We start from the raw sequence: 25,422 nt of genomic DNA, 5'->3' as shown, positions 1-25,422 counted from the left end.
GTTCAATCCCAGGGATTCGATTGCATCACCAAAGTGCTAGAAAAGGTTTGGCATAGATACCTGTCAAACTGATCAAATTGTCCTCATAGCAACCTCTGATAGTGGCAGAAATAAATATTGCTTTTGAGCTGACATTGTCCTCAGGGCACTAATAGCACTCGTAGATATTTCTGCTAGCAGTGCAGACGTGATCTGTATGATTTGAATATTAACATTTTAATCATTTCACAAGTAAAAATATTAAAATATTATTTATGACATTGTTCTAGGCACAGTGACAATAAATATCTATTTTATCTCATTGTCTTGGTAGCTAACACTAGGACATGTTTGTGATGGCAGACTATTTCAAGAAAATCTCATGACCTTAAGGAAAACTATGTTTCACAATTTATACGTCTACGTAAACTGTTGGCTGGCATTACACAGTGCAACTTCAGCTCCATGGAGGTTGTGTTTTAGCACGAAATCCACTAAATAAACATAAATCAGATTTATCAACATTTAAAATGTTCAGGATGAAATTGTGACAAAAACACTTGTTTGTTGACAGTGTGCAGTGCATTGCACAGAAGTCGCATTATGTAAAGCCATCCTTGCATTTTCATTGTTTGATTGTTCCACTACAGAATAAAACCAGCCCAAAGCTTGTTAGCATCACTGCTTAGCGATTTACGGTGAAATGGTGAGCTAAGACTTCCATTGAGTTACAGTCTCTTCTTCGTGATTGAGTGGCATCGTGGCATGTTGCTGATCCTTGAAGTGTGTCACCTCATTTCCAAGTCCTTTGCCTGTTTACAACACCACTTTAAAAGCTTGTTATAATTGAAAGTATGAATCAGATTTGACAGATAAAAGCCACTAACTTGGAAATATCAAGCTATAAATGGCTTAGCTGTAATTTAAAGTGTAATTTACTGGCCTTTATTGAACTTCTGACTATTGATCCACTTGTTTTGAATCATAACTTAATGTACTGCAAATGGCACCATTTTGGAAAATAGCATCAACACATACTGTAAATACCCAAGTGTTGGCAATGATACAAACATACAAAGATACAATCTTCACTAAAACCATAATTTATTTACAGAAACCCATTGAGAACACTTTCAAAATGAACAATACAGTACATTCAGTTTTGATGAGATCAATCTATTTGGCAAATTGATTAAAAATCTAGCAAAAGTAGGTCCTACCAATAGAATAACACATTTTGTCCTTTAGATACCCATCAAAGACATATTCAGACAGCTTTTCCCCATGTTCTTCATCTTGATTCAGAATCCTGCATTTCCTCTTCATCAGGGGTTCACTCATGCTTGAAAAGCTGTGCTAAACACTTAATGGTGTTAAGACTACACCACAAGTAACCTGATCATCAGTCTTCAGATGTCCATTTTATGTCTATATGCTGAGCTACTGTGACAAGTTGGTGTATGTTAGAAGTGGTCAGCAAGTGAGCTCCCAAGGGAACAAATGTCCGCAGACTGAAACTGTTGTTGGAGAATAATCACATCCTGACATTGCCTGCTGCCAATTATTGCTTCAATATCAGTGCTGCAGCAGACAAGTAGCAAGCCAACAGAGAGTGACTGAACAATGTGGTTGCTTCCTTTTTGAATGTACTGTGATTAAACCCTTGTGTTGTGTTGATATCTCCTTTCATGTCAGGGGTTTAGGGAACCCATGCAGAAAAAAAACTCCACTATAAAGTCCCTAACCCTGCAAAGACAAACTAACTATGTACAAATGTACAGTATATACACCTCCCCAAGCCAAAGAAAAATGACTCAGAAGACTCTGTCCCCCCTTTTATATGCTTGCTCTCCCCATATGTTCTGTAACATCTCCTGGGGTTGGACATGGGAGCAACTTAGTGAACATTTGTTCTCAGATACAACCGCTGTTTGGGGTCCTGGAGAGTCCAAAAAGAAAATAATGGCTGAAAAACTCAGACACAGCCAGACATTTTCCTCAAGAAGACTGGGATTCACATGAAAAGGCTCAATCTGCTGAAGCACATTATCGGAGATAATAATTTCAGTCAATTGACTCAGACATTCTGCATATCAGTGCAGAGCAGATATACTATGTTTCACAGAAATCAGGTCTTCCTATTGCTGTCCTATTAAGACCCTGTTAAACACACAGCTGTACAGTACATCCAGCCATGCACGCAGCATGTTTCAGTAATAGGCTACATGTACTGTAGGTGAAGCTATAGTGAAACTGAATTGTCGTTAGTGAGCAATAGTTAGGGTCTTGTTTGCATGTTGCGTACGTCTTCTATGATTTGGTAGAAAATGTCAGCATAATGTTAAAAGCAATATACACATCATTAAAAAACAATATATATATATATATATATATATTTGCTGTATATAGTATCATGACATCATGTGTGCATCATTGGTCAATCTTTTAAAGAACAATACTATGTGAGTCCCATGGCATTTTTCTGAAAATTATTTGTCATTAAATGTTGGAATTTATTTATTATTTCCAGCTTTGCAGATAATTTCAAGCAAGTATCTTTATAATTACCACTGAAACAAGTCTTCTAAACTAAAATGTTGAGCACATTTTGCCTTAAGATACACTTAATCAAAGTGATAAGTTAGAATGAAACAGTCCTATCAGTCAAATCAACTCAAATAGGCCTACCGCAGTAATGAGATCAAATGTTAGAAGACCCAGTTGTCAATAAGATCATATTTTTTTCTAGATATAGATAGTAGGTATATATCTATATTAATCTAAAATGAATGAACAAATGGATGCTTTGTTTGACACATTCTGACCATTTTTGGATAATATGGCTTCATTCATCAAATGTGTGAATAATCATAGTAACGCTGCCACAAAATAAAAATCAGAGCCATCCCTGACCTGAACTTTTAACCCTAACTGACCTATCCAGTGCTATCCAGCTTAAATTACTGTGAAAATGTATTAATGTATTAATTCTGAGTTGTTGTGAAAGGCTAATGCTTCTAAAGTGAGTGCTCTATTATACCCGAGATGAATAATCAAGCAGTAATAGCTTCCACTCTTGAGGTGTTCATCATAAAATCTCTCCAATATCTCTCGAAAGCCCTACGATCAGTACAAATACATACAGTACATGAAATACACCAGTATTACACATGATAGTGTGATAATTTTTGTAGACACATCCAGTACAATCCCTCTTTGTGAGGCAGATGCTGTCCTCTAAACCAACACTTTTTGGACCTGTAATTCAACCTTGGTTTGATTTTATGCTGTATTTATACTTCTGTTTAATACATATAATAGGCAGTTGCCTCTAAAGAATATTTTAGTATAGAAATGATTTCCAAAAAGTATAAATTCTTATGTCACCGGTGCTGAAATTTTTTTTTGAATGTAGCACAAATTATGATGACGATGATTGTCATTGTTGCATGTTCAACTTTTCCGTCACATATCTCTCTGTGTATTTTTTTTTTACTGAAAAACAATGTTGATCTAGAAAATATCGATTTTCAACCATGGACATCAGTAAAAAAAAAAAAAAAAAAACCTAGCCCATCTTCTTCTGTCGATCCAGGAATTTTTGTCTTCTGTCAAGAGGTATCTCTTCTAAAGAAATACCAAGACTGGTTCCCCTGTAATAGGAAATACAGATTTTTATGTACCGTGACTGGGACACAGATCAGAACACAACATACCATTCATACCATCATTTGATTACATTAGGTTGTGCTACAGTATAAATGTAGTGCAACAATTAAATCAGGCAAATCACTTTTATGCATATGTGGAGGAGTAACCAAAACATTCACTTACCCTTGAAGGTCTGGAGGAATGGGCAGGTGCTTGTTGAAATCATCCTTCCCAACCAACCAATATGTGTACTCAATCCCTTTTCCCTAGAAAAAAAAAAATAATCATTAGCATTCATTAGCTATTATTACGATGCCAGTGTTACAGCGGGTACACTGTATATCTTCTGTGTATATTGTGAAAGTGTTTTTATTCATTTTACCTTTAGTTCTGTCAGGCCTCTGGTTTGAATTTTGTATCCCATCTCCAAGCTGTTCAGGATGGCAACTGTTCTTTGGTTGACATGGATTCTGAAAGCTATGATAGAAAATACAAAACAGTCCTCAACATTTGACACGATAATTGCTTTATGAGTTATACATGTAAAATGTATTGGTTTTGGAAATTTCTAAGGTTAAAAACTATTGTATCTGAGGAATTTAGAGAGTCAGGCTGTCATTTGGGTATTAAGCCACTTGAAGGCAGTACAGTACCCATAAATGCTTTGCTACTAATTGCAAGTAAAGTCACTAAAGAAGTATTTAGATCCTTAACTTACAGAAAGTCTACACTGTGGAATTACCTATCTACAAGTACAAGTCCTGCATTCAAAACATTAGCTACTTAAATGAAAGTATTATCACTAAACTGCTCGGGGCGCCTTTCCATGGGCAGCCCCCTCACTCTGACTCTCCATCAGTGCATGTATAGGTACTGAGCATGTGAGTGTAATTCAGGCCCGTGTGTAATGTGTGTAATAACAACAGAGTGAAAACATTGTAATTTCCCCTCGCAGGATTAATGAAGTATAAATTATTATTATTATTATTATTATTATTATTATTATTATTATTATTATTATTATTATTATTATTATTATTATTATTATTAATAAATGTACTTAAAGTACAGTTGTATGAAAAGTAAAAGTACTCCTTAACTCCTTTACTGTTAGGTAGTTTAATCCACAGCAATGCATCATATTCTATAAGACCATCATATGTCTGTAGTGTCGCTGTCCTGTGAGAACCACCTATCTCTAAACAATTAAGAAAACCGCCCTGTTTTCAGCTTTGTGACAATGCATTTTCCAGCTCGTCCAAGAGGGATTTAAAATAGTTAATTACTATGTTTTCGGTTCACCACTGAGATGAAGTGTAGTAGAAGTATAAAGCTGCATAAAATGGATACTCAAGTAGTACCTCTAAATTTGTACTTACAGTACTCGAGTAAATGTACTTAGTTCAATTACAACACTGTATTTTAGATATTGTAAATTAGATCTGTACTGTTTAGTTTAAAGGTAAATAATTTTATGTATTACAGTATGATTTTCTGGGTACATAAGTAAAGTGAACTCAAGTTCCTACTTAGTTTATATAGCATGCAGAGGGTAATAGAGGTAAACTTGGTCATTGACGTGGACATTTACACTAAAACTTCAAATTGGCCTCTAATTCTACTGATAGTCTTAAAGGATTAGTAAGGACTGCTCACTTAAAGCCCTGTTTAGCCTCAGGCAACATGCACACAGACTACACCTGTCCTCCCAACAAATGTCAATTTCGAAAAATGATATATTTAAAAAAAAAAAGAAAGAGGAGATCTGTCTGGTCCACATAATTATGTATGAGAAACTTACGCAACGATGTGGACTCCATTCGAGATGCTGTGTTGACAGTGTCTCCAAACAGACAGTACCGAGGCATCGTAAGACCCACTACCCCTGCTACCACTGGGCCTGCAAACATAGCAAGCAAGAACACACACACACACACACACACACACACACACACACACACACACACACACACACACACACACACACACACATTGCGACTATAACTTTGAATACTCAGTTTTTAATACAAGTTTTGCTTCTACTCTTTCTAGTAGACTAATAATCTCTTATTATTACGATAAAAGTACACTATGAATTTATGTTTCCCAAAACATGACACTAAAGCTGTGCACTACCACTTCTCTGTGCATATAGAAATTCATAGAACAGAGTTAGAAATCCAAATTTTGCAGTGTGTTATGTAATTGGATGACAGCCCTCTAAGTGGATAGCGTTTCACTGTTCCAGGAATAAGTTCCAGACGAGGATAAAGGATGTAAAAATACCTCCTTGCCTTAGCAGCTTGGGCTCTTGTATTCTTAATCCTCTGCAACAAATTCACTTTTACTCACTCTGGAATGGAGTTTGGATTTATTTCATGTCATATTACTCATTACACGTGTATGTGACTCTTAAAGTATATCACTCATGGTAAAGATCTTTCCATATGCAACATTACTTCTGTGTAGTGTAATAGGATGAACAAATTGCTCACCAGAGTGCAGGCCAATACGAATCCTGACTTTCAGGTCAGGCATGTGCCTCATCTTGAAGGTCCCAATGCAGTGGAGAATGTCAAGAGACATGTTGGCCATCTCAGCTGCATGGCGGTTGCCGTTCCTAGTGGGGACTCCTGAGGCTACCATGTAGGCATCTCCGATAGTTTCCACCTAAATACAATAAAAATAAGAGTTCAACACACACACACACACACACACACACACACCACACACACACACACACACACACACACACACACACACACACACACACACACGCACCAACGCAAAATGGCGATCTTCAACCCGGCATCACTGAAGATCTATACAATCACCACAGTTTCAAGGTTAGTGTCCCCAAAGAAGTATCCGACCAAATGTCTCCCCTTCTGTTCCTGAGTAACAGCGTTGAATAATGGCCAGAAAAGCCTTGAATGAAACATTATGATGTCACAGTGAAGTTGTATACCCTTCTGGGTATAAAATGTCATCGCTTCATCATTTTATCCTATTAGAAATTTGAGTGAAAAGTTGCAATTAGTGTATCAAGTCTTCAGCCATTGCTCAAAACGCATGGTGATCTCACAGTGACTTTGACCTCCAACTTCAAATCAGTTCATCCTTGAGTCTAAGTGGACATTTTGTGCTAAATTTGAAGAAAGAATGGGACATACGGACGGACGGACAACCCGAAAACATAATGCATCCGGACCCAGTTGTTGCCGGCGCGGAGGCTTCAAAATCAGCTTGGCTTATTTCTTCCAAAGCTGATTTATATAGTCTATAAGAGATCTGTTCTGAGTGCCTGTCACTTTATTTAAAATACAGCAAACCATTTAAAGATACCATCAATTTGAAAAATAGAGGTGTTCATCATTATACCGTACGTGGGATCCCCCAACACTCACCTTGTAGACATCATGCAGTCCAATGATAGCATCGAAGAGTGAGTAAAGGTCGTTGAGTAAGTCGACCACTTCGATGGGATCGCTGAGAGCTGAGATGGTGGTGAAGCCCACGATGTCACTGAAGTACAACGTGACCTCGCTGAAATGCTCGGGTTTGACGGGCTTGCCTGTCTTCAGCGCCTGGGCCACAGACCTGAAGGAGGAAGATGATGAGTGGAGAACACTGCTGAGGTCTTCTCACAAGAGATGGAGACTGCTCAAAGTAATCTTACTTTTTTTGGATTATGTGATAATTTCAGGATTTCCTCCCAAACTATTAGCATTGATCATTGCAAACAGGCAAAGTATTGTTTGTAGAAACATGACTGAGTCACACACAGTGAAAGCATGGTATGACTCTCTCCTCTCAACTAATATGATAAAGATTCAATAAGATATGATTAAACTAAATCTAATGCTATGACGAGAACACAGTTGAGTATGTTAAGGTGTTCTTGTTAGGACTTTTAGATGATGAAAATTCTGGTAACATCATCCAGCTCTGAGACAGAAAAAACAAACAAAACTGAGGCGGTTGACCGGCATACACATCATGCAGTATTGTAAATGTATATCCTTTGGAGGCCTGAAGACATAAATTAACTCATTTCCTTCTAAAAACAAATACCCTCCGATAGAAACAGACTGTGACTGATATCTACGAGCAGGACATGGTTGCAAGCTAAATCTAATGAAAGTTTTAATTATGGTGTTTGCTTTAGACTCTCTCTCTGGTTTGACTCTCTGATCACATTCCTATTATTGGTTGTTGCACCAAATATTCCCGTAGTTGCCGAATGTAGCAGAACCATAGCCATATGTTTGGTGGAACAAAATGAGACATGGCAAAAGAAAGAAATAAAGATGAAAATGAAAAATAAAGGAAAACGTTTTGACTATTTTGATAGTTTGATTGTGGTATCCTGCTCAAGAGATGACAGAACGAGCACAATGTTTTTCTTTGTGGTCTTGATTCAGCTGTATTTTGGTCTCCACAGTTCCCGAGAACTATTAAGGTAAATCCATGCAGAAGACCTGATACATCTACAGTGTGTCAAGGAGCAGCCACAATGCTGAGATGAGACTGATTCCCTGCCTGCTTCAGGGAGGCTATCTCTGACCTTTGACCTCCCTGAGGAAGTAAAACGAGCATAATTTAAGTATAGTAATCTATTATAATTGTGCTGATGCTCTACAGGCCTCCAGAGGCCATGACTTAGAGCATGACGTCACAGTTTCATTATGTCTGTCATGTGTTAGTTAGTTGCTGGACACTCACTTGGGCAACATCTGAGCCACCAGATTGTCAGTTTTCTGTCTCTCCACCTCCAGCTCCTCTGTCCTCTCTCTAATCAGATCTTCCAAGTTGGAGGAGTACTGTTCCAACATGCGCAGCATAGAGTCGATGATGTTTGTCTTCTTTCCCTTGGTGATTTCCTTGAACTGTCACATAAAAAAGAGGGAACTTCATCTTCATCTCGAGCTTGCTACTTTCAGACAAAAAAAGCAAGATGTGGATCAACACAGGTTTTCAGTGTTTTTACCTCTTTGAAGATCTCCTCAAAGGTCGGCCTCTTCTCTGGATCTTCACTCCAGGACTGTTTTATAATCTGTATCACCTCCACCGGGGCCTCGTCCACTGACACGACAGGCCGACACAACGGAGGAGGCTCTTTGACTTTGCTGATAATCTCTGTCAACACACACAGACAACAACACACACTTGTTAGGCACACACAGCAAATGCACAAAAACAGACAAGAAATGCTGTGATTTGAATTCAATTGTCTCTAATGTGATTTTGTGCACCCAATTTTGTCAAATAAATGTTAATGTCATTGATGATGGAAAAAAAAACAGACAGACAGTATTTTCAGGAACAATTCTAATATTTGTCATTTTCTTTTCAGTTCACTGTGAACTGGTTTTGTGTGTAAAGTGAGCGAAGAGCAACAATAAATTGCATGTAATTACTTTCCACAGGTGGTGAACATAAAGAACAGGATGGACATTTCAAATAGCACTTATATAAATATAAATATTTGAAATATTAATACATCTTTTGCACATGGCCCCCAACACCTTCTACTTCCTCACTGTTTCTTTTCATGTTAGCGTGCTTTGGGGTTACTAACCCCATATCACTCACCCTTGGGAGGCATGTCAAGCATGCAGAAAGGTGTAGAGCGAGAGATGACCTCCTGCGCGATGATGGAGAAGCTGTAGACATCTCCAAAGAAAGTGCCCCTCCTCCTCAGACTGGAGCTTCTCAGCAGCTCAGGAGCCGTCCAAAGCAGATCTTTATTGAAAAAGGATGCACAGCAATATATAAACCAAAACTATTGATATGTATGAGCAAAGTCCCTAAATAAGTCTGTGGATGCACATGAACTCACCCTCTGGCTTTTCCCCTTCAGTGTCAATGTTTTGGGCAATCAAAATTTCATTGAACCCATAATCTGTCACCTTCAACACAAAGCGCCCGTCTACAACACAGTTACGGGATTTGAGCCGTCCGTGGATGACGCCACGATAGTGCAGGTACTTCATTCCCTAATAACAGTTTGAGGAAAACGTGAGCGATGAGAAAACATGACAAGAAACACATGTAATATGTAATATTGTCTCTCTTACCCGAATCAGATCCATTAAGAGGGAAGACTTGAACATCCAGTCAAGACGCACTTCCTCATTGCTGAGCAGATTCTCCAAGCTGCCCCTGGAGCAGTGCTCGGTCACAATAGCAAAGATCCCAGAGTCAAAGAACATTCCCAGGAACAGATTGAGGTTCTCGTGCCTCATGTCCCTGAGCTGATTGGAAGACAATGCAAACAGCAAGTAACTCTATGCTGCAAGAGGAATATCCCTCCGTTTGACATATTGTATTGAGGCCAGGGACCATACCAGTCTGTATTTTGTGTTTTCTGGCAACAAAGGAAAGTATTTTGAATAATTACACACATTCACGTACCTTGATAAAGACAAACTCAGTTTTGCTGTTGACACCTGTGACAGATCCATTTGGGCATTTCTTCAACCAAACCAAGTCACCCTGGGACGTACACAAATTGACACAGTCTTTGTAACAACCAAGGACACCCAAAGTCATGGGCACCAAAATGATAAACAGGAGTTTTTGAATGTGCCAGACTCGCCTTACCTCAAACACAGCAATATTGGAGCTTTCTGGTGAGGAGGCCATGTAGCTGCGACCAGACACTGAGTGGTTAGGCGTCTTCTCAAGCTGGCTTTTCAGGATGCTTTCGTCATTGAGCTTCTGCTCACACACACAGTTCAAAAAGGACGGGTCAGCTTAGAGAAGATCATCTTTTACAGGTAAACAACTTTCATACATCACACTTGCAAAGCAGAGAGAAGCAAAATACAGTCAGTACTGTCAGAGATTTAGCACAAAACTGACCCGTTTGCTGATTTGAGTGTTGATGAAGACCAGGTCGTCCAGGGTCAGGACTACCTTCGTTGATCCACCACCACCTCCAAAGCTAAGCCCAACTTTGCCAGATCTCCTGGACAAAAAAAGGACAAGAAAAATGTCTTTTTCGAAAAAATCACACAAAACATGCACCGGATGAGATATGATTCTTTGATACTCTCTTGTACGTACTTAAAATGAATAAAGACGTAAACTCCACATCCAACCAATGCAATGAACAAAAGGAAAAGAAAGAAGAGAGTGAATGCATCCAGTCCTTTGGGAAGAGAAGAAAAACAGTTTGAATGCACTGAATTATTCAACAGTGTCCTAGCTTATATGTATTTCCTGGGAAGACACTACTAGTGCACTCACCTCCATTACAGGCAAAGTATGGGCTAAACCAGCACATTGAGTCTGTGTAGGGCGTGCTGCCTGCAAAATGGATCGAACGTCCAAGGTATGTCAAGCCACCGAAACTGCCATATGTATGAGCGGCCTCCAGAGCATGAGTGGAGTAGAGAGAGTTGCCATGGCCACTGTAGTCCAGCACTACATAGCGAGCTTGCATGCCTTCACCGTTCTTGCCAGCCTCTAAGTGCTGATTAAAGCCATCAAATTCAAAGCCACCCTTGCTGTCACCCAGGATTTTACCAGTTACCCAGCGGCCTTCATTGGTGCGGGCATGCTCAGCAGCCATAGCTATGTAGTATATCATGTTGTAGATGGTGCCAAAGAATGGAGAAACCTAACAGAGGAGACAGTGATGCAATGATTTCGATTTTATTCAAATGTTCATCATTGTCTGTTATTTCAATATACAATAGAGTCTCACCTGCTCCGGTGGGGTGCTGCTGCGGATTTCAAAGCTGTCTTGAGCGTCTTTGAAGGCCTCATAGAAATTGCGTTCTCCAGAGTCCACAGTGATGGTGAGGACCCCATCATAGGCTTTCCGCAGCTTGGTGTCATTGCCTAGCGAATAGTAGGCTGCATCCTTGTACGGTAGTGAGTAGAGGAGGGTGTCGTAAGGAATGAACACGTAGCCACGGTCGATCATACGCATGGACAAGGCTGTTGTCAGAAGCTCGTACTGGGCTTGGCCACCAATCAGGACAGAAGGCATGCACATAATGACCACTGTGGAGAGAGGAGGGATTAAACACAAATTCATTTACATGATTCATGTGGAATAAAACAGTTTGGAGGTTGTTTTAAATTGTTTATTTGTCTTATTTCAGTAATGTTTACATCTAAAACCCACCTCTGACCCGGTCCGTTTCCCGCACTCTTGTCAAGGCTCTCCGAGGCCCATCTTTGTCGGACTCCATAGTAACCACAGGGTTGACAGGCAGGCCAAGGGCCCTCAGTGACGAGGCCAGCTCCTGTCCTGTGGCTTCCCACAAATCTGTCTCCTCTGAGATTATGGCCACATGGGCCCAACTAAAGTACCGCAACACAGCAAAAAGTACACGGGAGGACAGTGGCAGCGGCCGCAGGAAGGTGGAATACATCCCTCCTTCATCCATGTTGGGTTTGAGGCAACCCCAGGAAAGAATCCCAACATCCCACTCTTTTGCATACAAAGCAGCTGAGGAGCAGTAGCCTGGGTTGGCAGGGCCCAGGAAAGCAGCACCATAACCTTTTAGCTGAGGAAAGCGAACTAGAGCATGGGATGACTTGCAGTCCTCACTGATCAGCGTGTAGTCATACCAGTAGCCTTTGTTCAGGTAGGGGTCCTTGTTTATGCGGGCTGTGGCCAGGCTGGCTGCCAAGTCAGGGAGGGCTTTGGAGTATAAGATGTCACATGTCCAGGGTCCAACCAGGACCACCTTGAAAGTGATCGCCCAGGCTTGACAGGGCAGAAATGAGAGCATGAAAAAGGGTAGAAGAAGCCAGTTCCAAAAGCAGCTCCTGGAGCGTTGCACACAGGATGATTGCAACTGTGGTTTTGATGATGAAGCTGCTAATGATTTAAACAAACTATATCCACTGCAACTGTTTGCAGCCACTGGTCGCACATGTCCTTTTCTCTTCATTTTTATGGAGTCGTGCTGCCATCGTGGGTGGTAGGACAGGTTGTGCAGAAAGCGAGGGTCTCTGTGACTTGCCATTTTCCTCACACAACTATTCTGATGCTTGGGTGCGGAGAGTTTAGGGTGATTACTGTGACAGTGAGTGTGTCTTCGTGGATAGGACACTCTCCCTTGGCACTCAGCAGGCCTCTAGTCCAAAACTGGACAGGCGACGAGACAACCCCAAGCCATTACTGCCTCCGGAAAATAAGAAAAAAAAGGTAGAATTAGAAAAATTGTAGCTCGTCAATTCAGCGTGATCTGTTTTTGCTTCCTATGTCATGTGATATAAGCAAGGACACCTCAGGGCTTATACAGTCTCCATGATACAGACTTGATCCCTGACCTGAACTTCAGCTTGTTGAGCTGTTTTGTTTAACATAATGTCATGTTGAATCTTATCAGTATCTATCTGTTTCACCAAGGACATGGTGCCCACAGTGTCAGCGCTGTTCCTTGAAGAATTAATGGCATGTGTGTAGCAAGCTGATTAGCTCTGGCAGGGCCGAAGAGTTTAAAAAAGGAAGTGCCAAGTAACGTGGAGCTAAATCTGGCCTTGATGTCTCTATTTGTTCTTGGTATCTCTTTTTCCTTCTAAAATCGACTGTCAACTGTCACCACAAAACTCCATGATTGGACATTTTCATGATCTACTGTAACCCTGGAAATTATGTTTTGAAAACCAACTTTAAAATCCTGTTTTTAATTAATAAACAAACTCAGCTGATACTTCAGTTTGTGTTCAGAAACACACTTAAAAATGGCTGCCCATGTCAAAAGTATTGACAGGGAAACTTTTTTTTAAACTTTCAGGGAAGTTTCACTGAGAGGAAGCCTCTCTTTTGCAGGCCTTGCTCAAGGGCAGTGGTGGTAATGAGGGAGGGGCAAGCGCTGCCCTTTTCACTTTCCCCACCAAGATTTATCCTGCCAGTCCGGGATTGAACTGACGACCTCACTGACGGTCACTTTTAGGCCACCACTGCCTTTAGTTGCAGCTAATGCTATGATTTAAAGTTGCTTTTTAAGTTGAAGGAAGTTCAGTTTGAAAGAGATAAACTGGTAAGATAAACTCACCAATATAATACTGGTTTATGAAGACAATTTAAAAATCTTATTCCACATACGATGCTCAAAGAATTACCTCTGGTGATACACTTGTGGATGACAAAAACATTAACAATCAAGTGTCTCTGGTGGACAAACTATGTAATAATGACACTGGCTAAATGCTCTCAAACTTGGGTTCACTATATATATATATATATATATATATATATATATATATATATATATATATATATATAGAGAGAGAGAGAGAGAGAGAGAGAGAGAGAGAGAGAGAGAGAGAGAGAGAGAGAGAGAGAGAGAGAGAGAGAGAGAGCTTTAGTTTATATTTGCACAATCTTGAGGCCTATTCTGGGAAGGGTTCATACGCATTTTAACCAATACTTTTCCATGACCTTTTCATGACTTTTCCATGACATTTTTGGCAAATTTCTGTATTGTATTCCTGAAAATGTCAGTCGACATTATACAATAAGAATACAAATCTGTGTTAAAGTTTACCCTCAGAGGTTTAACAATAAAATGAATGACAATTTATGTGGTTCATAGTAGGAGTCGTAATATCGCGCCCCAAATAGAACGGTAAGGTTAGGACGACGTGAAATACATTTATTAATCACATATTATTATACTGTGTTAAAACAAAATGCCATGACTTTTCCAAAACCTTCTGGGTCTTTTTATGTTTCCAAAACCTTTCCAGGCCTGGAATTTGCATTTTTCAAATTCCATATTTTTTCCAGGTTTTTTCAAAACGTATGAACCCTGCTGGGTTAAATTCACAATATACAATGTAAACCACCTGTGGTTCAAAAATGACATTTTAACAGCAGGGAATAGCACAGAGCCTGATTTGATTAATTGCCTTCAAGCTGAAATGAAGCAAGCATGCGGCGACCAACAAGCCGTCTAAAGTGGTTCATACTGACATTGGCTTATCAGTTCTTAATAGGTTAAGAGGAGCACTGACTAATAAGCTAGTTCTAAATTGCTGCTTAAAATAGAAATATATCGAATCATATCATTCCATCAAAATGCTTTTTACATTTCATGTATGGAGCATTTAAAGAAGTCTATAGGGATTAGGGATTAAATAATCCAACAGTCTCCCCTTTACTGGAGTAGCTGTGCTGCAAACAGATTTGAACAACGCTACAATGACATTGTATAATGGAAACTTGTTAATTAACAAAACTATACCTATATTACCCTTAATAATAGAGTAGTTTCTCTACATACTGTGGGAGCCATGTCGATGTTGGAGCCTCTGGTTGAATAGCACCACCCAACCTCCAGGTGGATTAAGTATACAGAAGTATACAGCAGGAACAGTTATCGTTGTCCTTTTATTGGAAAAAAATATCATAGGTAATCCAAAAAGCATGGAAAGTAAAAAATCAAATTATTTCCTCTTGCACCCAAGTTCCTGAAGGACAATACTGAAAATGAAAAAGCTCCACATTTCCAGTAGTTTGCTTTAGCTCTTGCTGTTCCCTTTTTGGACTGGGACCCACCCCAAACCTCAGAGCAAAGGACGGTGTGTGAGAAGAGGTGCCACCCCGAACCAGCGTCTGGATTGGTAAAAAAATAAAAATAAAAATAGATTGGCAAAGAGCTATGAAGAGGAAACAGATAAAAGAAAGGGAAGAGTGGGAAGGACAGGCAAGCTTTGACTTCTCAGCCCTCTTTAGCTTTTAATCCTCACAGGTGTGGGAAGAGTGTGTCTTGGGGGGAGGGCTGGAGCAGAAGAAAAAAGGTGAAAGTTGAGGTGTATTCACTCTGTATCATTTACACAGTGTGTATATTTAAGTGTTGATGTAGCCAAGATTTCAAAATAACCTAACACAAATCTTGAGCATCTTAATCAATCAATGGATTCAACGGCTATTTTAACAGAATCGTGCTGAAATCAGTGGCTAACTGGACTGATTTAGACTTTCAACCCTCATTAAAGTGTTCAATTATTGCTCATCATGCATACCTTGAGAAACTCTATTCAATCTCAACTACTTAATCAGCTTGGATTGTAACTATTTGTTTTCCTCAATAACCTGCAGATCACCTTGGATAAACTACCAGAAAATGTTCATGGTAAGTAAAAGCTTTTGTTAGATTGGTCAATTATGTCAAGGTATCTTTAATATGTTCACATTTCTTCATGCCCCTGCTGACATCTTTGTAGTCTCTCTCCCTTCTCAGGTTGGGGCTCCAAATTCTATAGCAGTCACAGAACAATGGTCAACGCCAGCATCAAGGGAGAAATGCTAATAAAAAACTATCTAAGCTGGAGCCAAAGGCTGAAAAAATCTTGTGGTAAGCTACTGAAAGTCTGCTGTTGCTCTTTTGACCTGGCATCATGTACAGTTCACTACAGCTGGAATGTAAGCCTTTGGGGGGGAAGGGAAACTCCACATTTAAAAACCAACATTTAAATACAAAGATGCACATAAACATCTTTGTATAGCATAGCATAGCTTCAGTGACCTCTGCTGAACTTTGTGTGTATGAAGATGGTCCCCTACTACGTATGGAAGTGTGACGGAGCGTTTGTTCTTGTTCGTCCTGTCCTGCACATTGATAGCAGCCTTGTTGAAGTAATCAGATTAGTTAGGTGAGGAGGTGCTAAACTGATCTGCTGCCCGCAAGCCTCTTAGTGACATGGCTAACTGCACTGACAGAGATCACTTCAAAGCAAGGTCAGACACACAGCTGGCCCAGTTGAGCAAAGAACTAGCTTGGCCTACTGCAGAGGCAGCAGCACTGCACAAATACTGACAGGAGGAGCACTTCTGACCTAATTATTATTTAGCCCTAAATGTTATTAATCTGTAGCCCAAACCAACAACCACAGTCATGAATGCAAAACATGCTAATTAGTGCAGTGCCTATTCAAAATGTGCTTGTTTGGAACAGGCCATTTGCTTGGCCTCCTTTTTCCAGAATTGCTTATCCAAACAACTTCACACTGTGCTTCCTTGAGTTCTGAGCATTACACCTGCCATGACATATTGTAGTTGCGTCCCCTAGCAATAGAGTGCTGCAGGAATGAGTCCTAAAACCCAGAAATGAGTTAGCATTTGTGCACTTCCGGTTCCCTTGTCTCGAAGTGAATGGGTTTTTTTGTATGGACTTTGGTTAGATGCCTGAAATAAGGTCTGTAGTTAACACAAGCTCAAGAGATTTTCACGTTTTGTTCTAACACATAAAGGTAAACACCCACCTTATGAAGGTTATACATGTCTTAGAAAAGGCGGTTGTGGCTAAATGAGACTACAGAGGTTGTCTGGGACATTAAACGTCACTGTCAGCTTAGTGGTGGTGACGTTGAAGTCATGCGACAGTGGTGCAGTTCATTTATCGCCTAACGTTAGCTTTTTACTTTGCATTAACGCTTCTAAAATAATAAAAGTGGTGTTCATTTGTGAAGATTATCTTGTTGAACAAAATCTGTAAGTATCATAAACGTTTGTTTGCCACAGAGCTTATTTTCTGCAACAATCCAAAATCCAATGGAAAAATCTTATTGGCTTTTTGTCGAGGGAACCTGGGGGATGCTAACTTCCAGGTTGGCCTACACAAATATGTCATCCCTGCAGCACTCTAGAGTATACACATAATTTGCCACCAGCTAGCTATTTAAGATATAAGATCTCGCACTCGACACTGCACTTTGCACCTTGAGTAACGATTGTCAAGAAAACTGAAGGACAGACATACAGAGACGCCTTCCATTTTAGTTCTGTTCTGTCTTTAGCAGACAGTGTGATACTGGTATGTGCTTGGTCACATGACTCTCAAATCAAAAACTGAAAAATAAAACTGTGGGAGGAGTGATAGAGAAGCTTAGACATTTGCCTACTCCATGACCCCACTTAATTGATCAGGTGAATTCATTTGGCCGCCTCCCATAGTGACATCACTGAGTCTTTCTAAGATCACAAGTTCAGAGCTGTCCATCACTGGAGAAATAGCAGTAATAGGATCATAAAGAAGTATGTCAACATCAGAGACACTGATCGTACAAATAAGCTTATAAACAGCATCATCACTAACATATCTCCAACCCATTCATGTGAATAAAATGCAACACCGCCTGTACAGTCACCAGATCTCACCAGCATCACCATAACACCAAATTATATAACACAAACCTTTATATTCAAATCTCTATTTAGTGATGTCTGTGATTGCCTCTGATGCTATATGTCCTTTTGATATGTCTGGCTATGTTTTTTTCCTTATTCTATCTGCTGTTCTCAGGTCTCTCTTGCAAAAGAGATCTAAACCTCAATGAGATTACCTGATTAAATGTTATATAAATGAGAGAATATCTTGTGGAAGAATGGTGCTCATCCATCCAATAGAGTTTAACAGACTATAGGCAAGGAAGCTGTTCTGGAGGCTCCTTGTGGCCTGACTCCAAACTGAGTCTCATTTTCAAGTTCCAGCAACCTGTCAGTCATTCTCAGAAGGCGGGACTACAGATGCTGGTTCTATTCATGGACGTGAAGTAGCATTGTTAATCTGCCTGGGACAAAATGGCAGCTGTTAGGCTGCTGCAAGCTATTGTGAATGTAGCTTATCAGCTAGATAATAACCTGATTATCTGAGCAAATGCTCATGACAGAACTGAGCAAATACTTGAAAGTGTTGCCGAATACTTTGCTGTCACAGATACAGACGTAGATGAGGTTCTGTTTCATTTTAATATTGTCAGAGAATGCCCATGCTAGTAGTGAAAAGGAAAATGGAATTATTTAATTTTAATTTTGTTAATTAATTAAAGCTATAGTGCGCGACTATTTTATATTTATAAACATCCATTACATTCAAGCCATTGCCAAATGAGTTGATACAAAGCTAATTAAGACTATCAGCTCCACAAAACTCTTTCTGTATTTCTCAGTATGGCTATGTTTACAAAGTGGTGTAGTCCGGCGACATTCGTGCGCAGAAGCTCGAGTGATGTGTTTTACGTCACCACTGAGAAAAGACAACAGCAGCGTTCAGCTTTGGAGACGAATAGGACATAAAAATTAAAAGATAATTACCTCTTCTGAGTCCATCATGGTTTTTTTTAATCCTTTGCGTCCTCCTTGATTTGACGGGATAAACGCTACTAGCAACTGAGTTGGTGCGTGATCACCAGTGGCGGCTGTGACTCAAAAAATTGGGGAGGACAGGAAAGAAAACAATTTCCCCGCGTCATGTTATTTTATACAATTTGGCAACTTATGACTTGTATCTACCTTCTTGTGTTCAACTGAAAATTAAGCAGTAAAACAATTAGAATCAAAATCCTCTCTATTGCAAAGTAGGCTTTCGCATACAATGAATTTGCTTTGGTGTTTTGGTGCATTCACAAGAAATGGCTTACAAGATTTCTTATATACAACCACTGCAGGCTCTGGATGGAAATTAACCTTGTGTGCGATTCATGTCACTAGAAGCCTGTCAGTCCAACAAGGGGTGAAGCAGGACCCAGTATGTTACAGTATGAATTGTACACAACACCCTCTGATTTAAAGTCATATTTGTTTATTATTAATAATGAATTACTCGTTTTTAATATATTTTGATATCCCTTTTGCCTCTTAAAAATAGACGAGGAGCAACCTCCTCTGCCTCTATAGACCAACCTCCTCTGGCGATCACCGAAAGCTTGCGTCATGTCGATGCACCAACATTGTTGTCATTACTTGGAATTCCTCATTGGGGCGACAGAAACTATGCACTATAGCTTTAACAATTAATGCATATGTAAGTGACAAATGAAAATGCTTTCATGAGATTACATTTCCATTTAGTCTGCCAAATGCTTCTGTTGCGTTTTCAGATTTTGAGAAAGGAGAGGCTTGATCCAATGAAGATTTAACAAAAATATTTAATAACAAAATGGCATGACAAAACAAGTTTTTACGCTTTTACGCAGTCTGAACAGCTGTCTCTCCTCACAGATCCACAACTTTCAGCTCATTCCTTATCTCCCCTGCTCACTATATTTTCCTGGAGATGTGGGCGGTTCCTTTTCCCCATGTGGTTAAGGGCCATTTTCCATTGGTCCTTCGTCGCCCAGATGAGGAGGGCGCACTTCTAATATCCTTGTGTGTTTGAGGCCACTCCCGGCCACAGATGAAGGCTCTATCATGAGGATGTAAATTCCTCTTAAACTACCAGAATAAACATTCTTTGGTCTAATCTAGTCGGCACTCCAACATGGGTCAGCTCCAAGCTAAATAAACAAAGGGTTTCTTCCTGCCATGTGACAAAAGAAGGGCCACCCCCTCTAAACCATAGGAGAGCAGTCAGACATGATTTAATTAATTAATTAACCACCCCCTGAGTTTAAGAGAGCAGACGGACATGATTTAATTGTCTTGAGAAGCTTAGTAATCAGTATGAAAGAGAAGGATATTCATTGGATCTAACAGTAGCGATACAATTGTTCTGCCGAACCCAGCTGCAGCGTATATTGTGATTACATTAAAACATAAAAGTACGTTGACATCAAAGATCAGCATTGTTTTAACATTTTTAAAACTCTACACTTCCATACAGGTGCATCGTGTGGCTCCAGGGGTGTTTGTTGTCTGACAAGCTCCCGGTGTCTGACAGCAGCACACAGTGAGGGGTGGAGCAGTGTGGGAGGAGTGCAGTACATAAGAGAAAGTTCTCATTTCCTCTAATATAAAATTAGGATTAACCACCTTTTAAACATTTGTCCATCAAGAGAATCCTGTTCAGTCAAAGCTGCTGCAAAATGTCATTCACTGAAGTGCTGGCCATCTTTGGGGGATTTACTGTTGTTTTCCACCTGCTGAAACTGGCCTGGAAATGTTGGTGTGGATTCAGACAATTTGTTTGGTCGGAGCTTTGGCATGTTGATTTAAGAACATATGGACAATGGGCAGGTAATGTCAGAGAAAGAAAAAGTGTGTATGTATGTCTTTATGTTCTCTTACAAGTTGCTTTTATAGCTAAACAAAGTGTTGGCTGTCAGATGTATTTACATACACACACGTATACACACAGTATTTTAAATTATTACATAAAACATTAAAGAGCAATGAAAAACTCAAATAGAATAAATACAATAAATAAAATACAATAATAAAAGTTACAGTGCAGTGTAAGAACATGAATATTTATTTGATGTTGATGTTTGACTTGTCTCTCTCCCTCTTTTCTTTGTCATTTCTCACTAGCCATCCTCCTTACAAACAAACCTCACATAACATGTCATGTCACAACACTAGCCAAAATCGACCTCCCAGACCAATATAAATCATTGTACTGTACTTGTCTTATGAATGTCCTAATGTTTACAGGTATGTTTTATCACCATCCAATTGTCCTGTGTCTTCTTGTACTGTAATATTGCACTAATAAAAAACACAGTCTCACAGGCTGAGGAAAAATAAGTAGTATGGCTATCTTTAAGTGTCCTTTGGGCTCTGCGCAGGCATCTCACCGATATCACTGATTCACAGTTTACTACTGTGAAATTATAGCTAATGCAGCTTTCAGTGACTAAATCTGTTAATTTCTGAAACTGGTAGATTATGTAGAACTTATTAAAGACTGTAAATTAGTGAACAACAGGGTGCAGACAGCTGAGACGTGCATGGCAATATTTGGATTTTCTTGCCAAATCCAAATATTGCCATGCAGGCTCCCTTTCTGTGAAGTCAGTTTGATAAGGGACTTGATAAGCTGTTCACATTCTTACTTGATGGGACATTTCCGTTTTGTTGCCTGCAAACATTTCAACCCTCTACAGACACACATCAACTTCAAGTCAATTTCCCATATTCTTTTGTTAAGTTGGTGCAGTTTTCATTTATTTATGACACTTTCTGATAAATAAAGTAAGGGTAAACTGTATTTTAGCCCTGCAGACTGGTTTAAATGCAGAATTATGTGCAACAGTTAGTTTTGCAAATCTGAAAAATGTTACTGTATTTTGGCAGAACTGGTTGAGTTTGGTAAATGAGCTGACTTGATTGTGGTTACTGTGACAAACGTTTTAGAGATAATGTTTTAACACCAGATAAAAACAATATACTCACTAGAGAAAGAAAAGTAGCTACTTACAATGACAGGTGTAATATTCAATTTTCAACCTTCATTTTTACATAAAAACATGACATCAGGGTGAAGTGGATCATATTGTATTGGTAGTCAAATCTTGTAAACGTCTGTCATGACTTGATAACTGTGTGAAACAAATGGACATTAATAATTCAATGCAAAATTAATTCCTCTAACATGTCTGTGTTTTGTCCATTGTGCAGTTGTTACTGGTGCCACATCTGGCATTGGTAAAGCTTATGCCAGTGAGGTGAGTCTCCATTTTGGGGGTCCAAATTTGAAGTTAGGAGCTGGGGATAGTTGGTTGATATTTGTTAAGCTGTTTAAGATCTCGACAATGCAGAGCTACCAAACATGCCTGTCCTGCATGTCTCCTTCTAGCTGGCACGAAGAGGCCTGGATGTTGTTTTGGTAAGCAGATCTGATGATAAGCTTCAAATAATTGCCAAAGAGATAGGTGAGTGAAGTTAAAATAATACTGTTGTTCTCCTGCTGTTTTCCAGTTGCAGTAAACACATTGTTTTTCCATGTGCAACTCAAGCAGAAATAATCCTAAATATTCCTCGTCCCCTTCAGAAGATCAATATGGACGAAAGACTCGCACCATCCAAGTGGACTTCACAGATGGTCAAAGTATCTACCCGGCTATAGCTGAAGAACTACAGGGACTGGAGATTGGGATTCTGGGTAATAAGTCAACCAATTACAGAACACAAGTATTCAGATGTTTATAAATTGAGAAATATTGGAAGCAATTTTTCTAGAAAACATTGACAGATAAAACAGCTGCTGGATTTGAGAGTGGTATCAATCTTCTCAGCTAGTTAACTCTCCACAAGAAAGCAAATAAGTGTATTTAAACTATTTCTTGTGTGTTGAACGATTCCTTTAGAGGCTGATCCACCTGCAGCTCCAGATTTTAAATATGAAAATATGTTTTCTTACCTGTAAAAGGCTAATTCAACAGGCCAAATAGTTGAAGGGGAAAGGAATAGATCAGTTAAAGATTGACAAATGCTTATTAACAAAGGTTGTTTGTGTCTTTGTAATCCACACAGTTAACAATGTAGGAATGGCCTATTCTGATCATTTTGCCTATTTCCTGGAAATACCAGATGCTGAACAGGTAACTTTTGCATCTTTTGCATCGTTTTCTGAAGACAATACAATGGGTAATTCATTTTGACTGACTCAGGTCATGTTTGTCTCTAATGTATAACTCATAGTTTCTCTTGTGTGTTTATTCTGACCAGAAAATCACTCAGGTTGTCAACTGTAACATGCTGTCAGTCCCTCAGGTAAGATATCTATGTGAGGATTTACTGGCTGTGTGTTTATGAAGTCACCTTTTCCACTGTATCTGAAAACAGTTTGGGTTTATGTTCTGCATAAAAAAGATGATTTTATATTTTCTTCACTTAGATGACCAGACTGGTTCTCCCAGGCATGGTTGAAAGGTATTGTCACAAACATCCAGAAGTTAACGTTTGATATAAAGTAAAGAGACTGTAGGATGAATGTTAGAGTTGTTCCAATAGCAGTATCGGAAATGCCTCAGATACTGCCTAAAATGCTGGTATTTTAAATTGATGTTCTTTTTCAGTTATGACAGACTCTAAATCTAGATAATAAAAGAAAGTTATCTGGCATTCATTCTCTGTATTTGTTGTATATGTACATATATTAACGCTGGTATCTGATCTGTACTTAGTTATCGGCTGATACGCAAGTAGGTACAGGTAGGTATCAGAATTTGTTTCAGGAAGAAAAGAATGTTATTGGAACATCTCAAATGAATATTTGTCTTCCATCTCCTTCCCAGAGGGACAGGGCTGATCATCAATATCTCCTCTGAAGCCGGCGTCCGTCCACAGCCTTTGTTGTCTCTTTATTCCGCCACTAAGGTACTTTCTCAGATACCCTGGTATATATGTGCACATATTCATTCAAACACACCCTCATCAGATCAAACCATTACACATTCACTGATTAGCGCACAATTTCATGGCACTTTGTTTTGTGACTTTGACTTTCTTTCAGATTTTTGTAACATATTTCTCTCAGTGTCTGCATGCTGAGTACAAGTCAAAGGGAATAATTGTTCAGGTAAAGTATATGATACGTGTACTCAAGCTGGAGGAAATTTAATAATAAATTAAATAAATAATAAAATCATCATCTTACAAAGTGAATCAACATATGACTTCAACCTGTTACCAAAACAAAACAACTTTTAAAAGATTTCTCTAGAAATAAATGTCGGTCATGAATGAATGAGTAGAGAATAATGCACTCAACTCAACTAGAATTGGGAAACAATTACAATTAGGACAAAAAACAATTAGGATTATGTTCTCCTTTAATTTGGCTGTCAAAGAAAGCTACTGTACATTTGAAGTTTCGGTGTGTATGCAGTCAATGATTAATTAGAACAGTTTGTTTTGCTGCTCTTATTGACTCAGGTTATAAGATAAACTTTATTGATCCTACACCGAGGAAATCACTTCCTTTTCCTTTATATCTTCCTCTTTTTTAATTTACTGCATGGCTGCATCAAACACACCCTACTTTAGATATATCTGCACTGGACTCTGTTTGTCAGTCTCAGTGCTAAAACTGAAAATCACTTTTAAAAGTCAGCAATATATGTATGATGTAAAGGGAAGTTCAACTTGTCCAACCAGTCATTTTCTCCCCCCAGTGTGTGGCCCCCTTCATGGTGTCCACCAACATGACGAAAAACGTGAGTGTCAACTGTTTTGTGAAGAGTTCTTCCACGTTCGCGAGTGAGGCCTTGAACACTGTGGGTCACTCCAGCTACACCAGCGGCTGTCTGTCTCATGCACTCCAGGTCAGAGAGATGAGAGACTGTGATCACTTACAAACTGTCAGCTGCTATGATATCTTAATATCTCATCTTCTCTTTCCTATCATCCTACAGGCCACGGCTCTTGCAATACTCCTGCCGGACTGGTTTCGTATGTCACCATTCTTTATAAGAAAGCTACGAAATGTCGCAGAAGACAGCAAATATGATATAAGAGTGTGCAATGAAAAGAAGCTTGGTGAAAAGGAAGAGTAGTCTTGCCTGCATCTGCATGCTGAAGTTCTTATGGGCATGAATGTTGACTTTACACGTGAATATGGGCTTTATAATAGATTATCTTCACTGTAGGTCCACTTCTCAGATACCTCAAATGTGTGTATTGAGGTTACTATAAATGACCTACACTATACACTATATATGTAATTATGATATATTCTGTACATTTATTTATTCTCAATTATTGCATGACATTTTGATTTTATCTATGGAGCGAATCTGCAAGGTAGCATAACAGTTTCTAGCTCTATTGTTTCTATTAGTATTCATACTATTAAACTTGACAGACGTACAGACACAATCTGTATTGCTTTGCATTTAAGAAATCTTTTAAATACATGTTTTTTTGTTAAGATCTTACAATGTTAGTTACAAAGATACAGATACACAGTACATTTGGCATATATTTACACCTATGACAATATGTACAAGTAACGACCATTAGTATACAAGAGTCAGCCCTTTCAGGCTTTCTCACTGACCGAGAACTACAACTCAAAATAGAACATGTGAAAAGGTTGTGCAACTTTTTATCAATTTCCTATTTATGTTTTGGTAAAAGGTGAGTGTTGCACAGTATAA

General features: G+C 39.2%; 2 protein-coding genes across 4 annotated transcripts; one reads left to right on the top strand and one right to left on the bottom strand.

Moving 5' to 3' along the window:
- Positions 1–1,066: 1,066 nt before the first annotated feature.
- Positions 1,067–15,302, bottom strand: gucy2d (guanylate cyclase 2D, retinal). 2 transcript variants are annotated; one of them, XM_031320372.2, is made up of 19 exons: positions 14,886–15,302; positions 11,771–12,779; positions 11,345–11,646; positions 10,885–11,257; positions 10,702–10,786; positions 10,498–10,603; positions 10,237–10,353; positions 10,048–10,128; positions 9,711–9,887; positions 9,473–9,629; positions 9,226–9,375; positions 8,621–8,769; positions 8,356–8,519; positions 7,038–7,230; positions 6,126–6,300; positions 5,432–5,530; positions 4,013–4,107; positions 3,814–3,896; positions 1,067–3,632 (listed from the first exon to the last, which is right to left on the bottom strand). In XM_031320372.2, exons 2-19 carry the CDS (start codon positions 12,618–12,620, stop codon positions 3,548–3,550), a joined length of 3,441 nt encoding a protein of 1,146 aa, XP_031176232.1. In that variant the 5' UTR covers positions 12,621–12,779; positions 14,886–15,302; the 3' UTR covers positions 1,067–3,547. The 2 variants fall into 2 exon arrangements, with proteins under 2 accessions (XP_031176232.1, XP_031176233.1); XM_031320373.2 differs by having other exon boundaries at positions 11,771–12,775.
- Positions 15,303–20,316: 5,014 nt separating this feature from the next.
- Positions 20,317–25,336, top strand: hsd20b2 (hydroxysteroid (20-beta) dehydrogenase 2). 2 transcript variants are annotated; one of them, XM_036008684.1, is made up of 11 exons: positions 20,317–20,557; positions 21,941–21,987; positions 22,119–22,194; positions 22,317–22,424; positions 22,796–22,863; positions 22,991–23,035; positions 23,160–23,194; positions 23,560–23,641; positions 23,778–23,843; positions 24,439–24,588; positions 24,679–24,912. In XM_036008684.1, exons 1-11 carry the CDS (start codon positions 20,407–20,409, stop codon positions 24,817–24,819), a joined length of 969 nt encoding a protein of 322 aa, XP_035864577.1. In that variant the 5' UTR covers positions 20,317–20,406; the 3' UTR covers positions 24,820–24,912. The 2 variants fall into 2 exon arrangements, with proteins under 2 accessions (XP_035864577.1, XP_031176253.1); XM_031320393.2 differs by having other exon boundaries at positions 20,318–20,557; positions 22,314–22,424; positions 24,679–25,336.
- Positions 25,337–25,422: the final 86 nt, after the last annotated feature.

Source organism: Sander lucioperca, chromosome 13, assembly GCF_008315115.2.
Source record: "Sander lucioperca isolate FBNREF2018 chromosome 13, SLUC_FBN_1.2, whole genome shotgun sequence".
Lineage (NCBI taxonomy): Eukaryota > Metazoa > Chordata > Actinopteri > Perciformes > Percidae > Sander > Sander lucioperca.
Note: the sequence above shows the minus strand (reverse complement) of the source record. Positions and strands in the feature narration are given on the sequence as shown.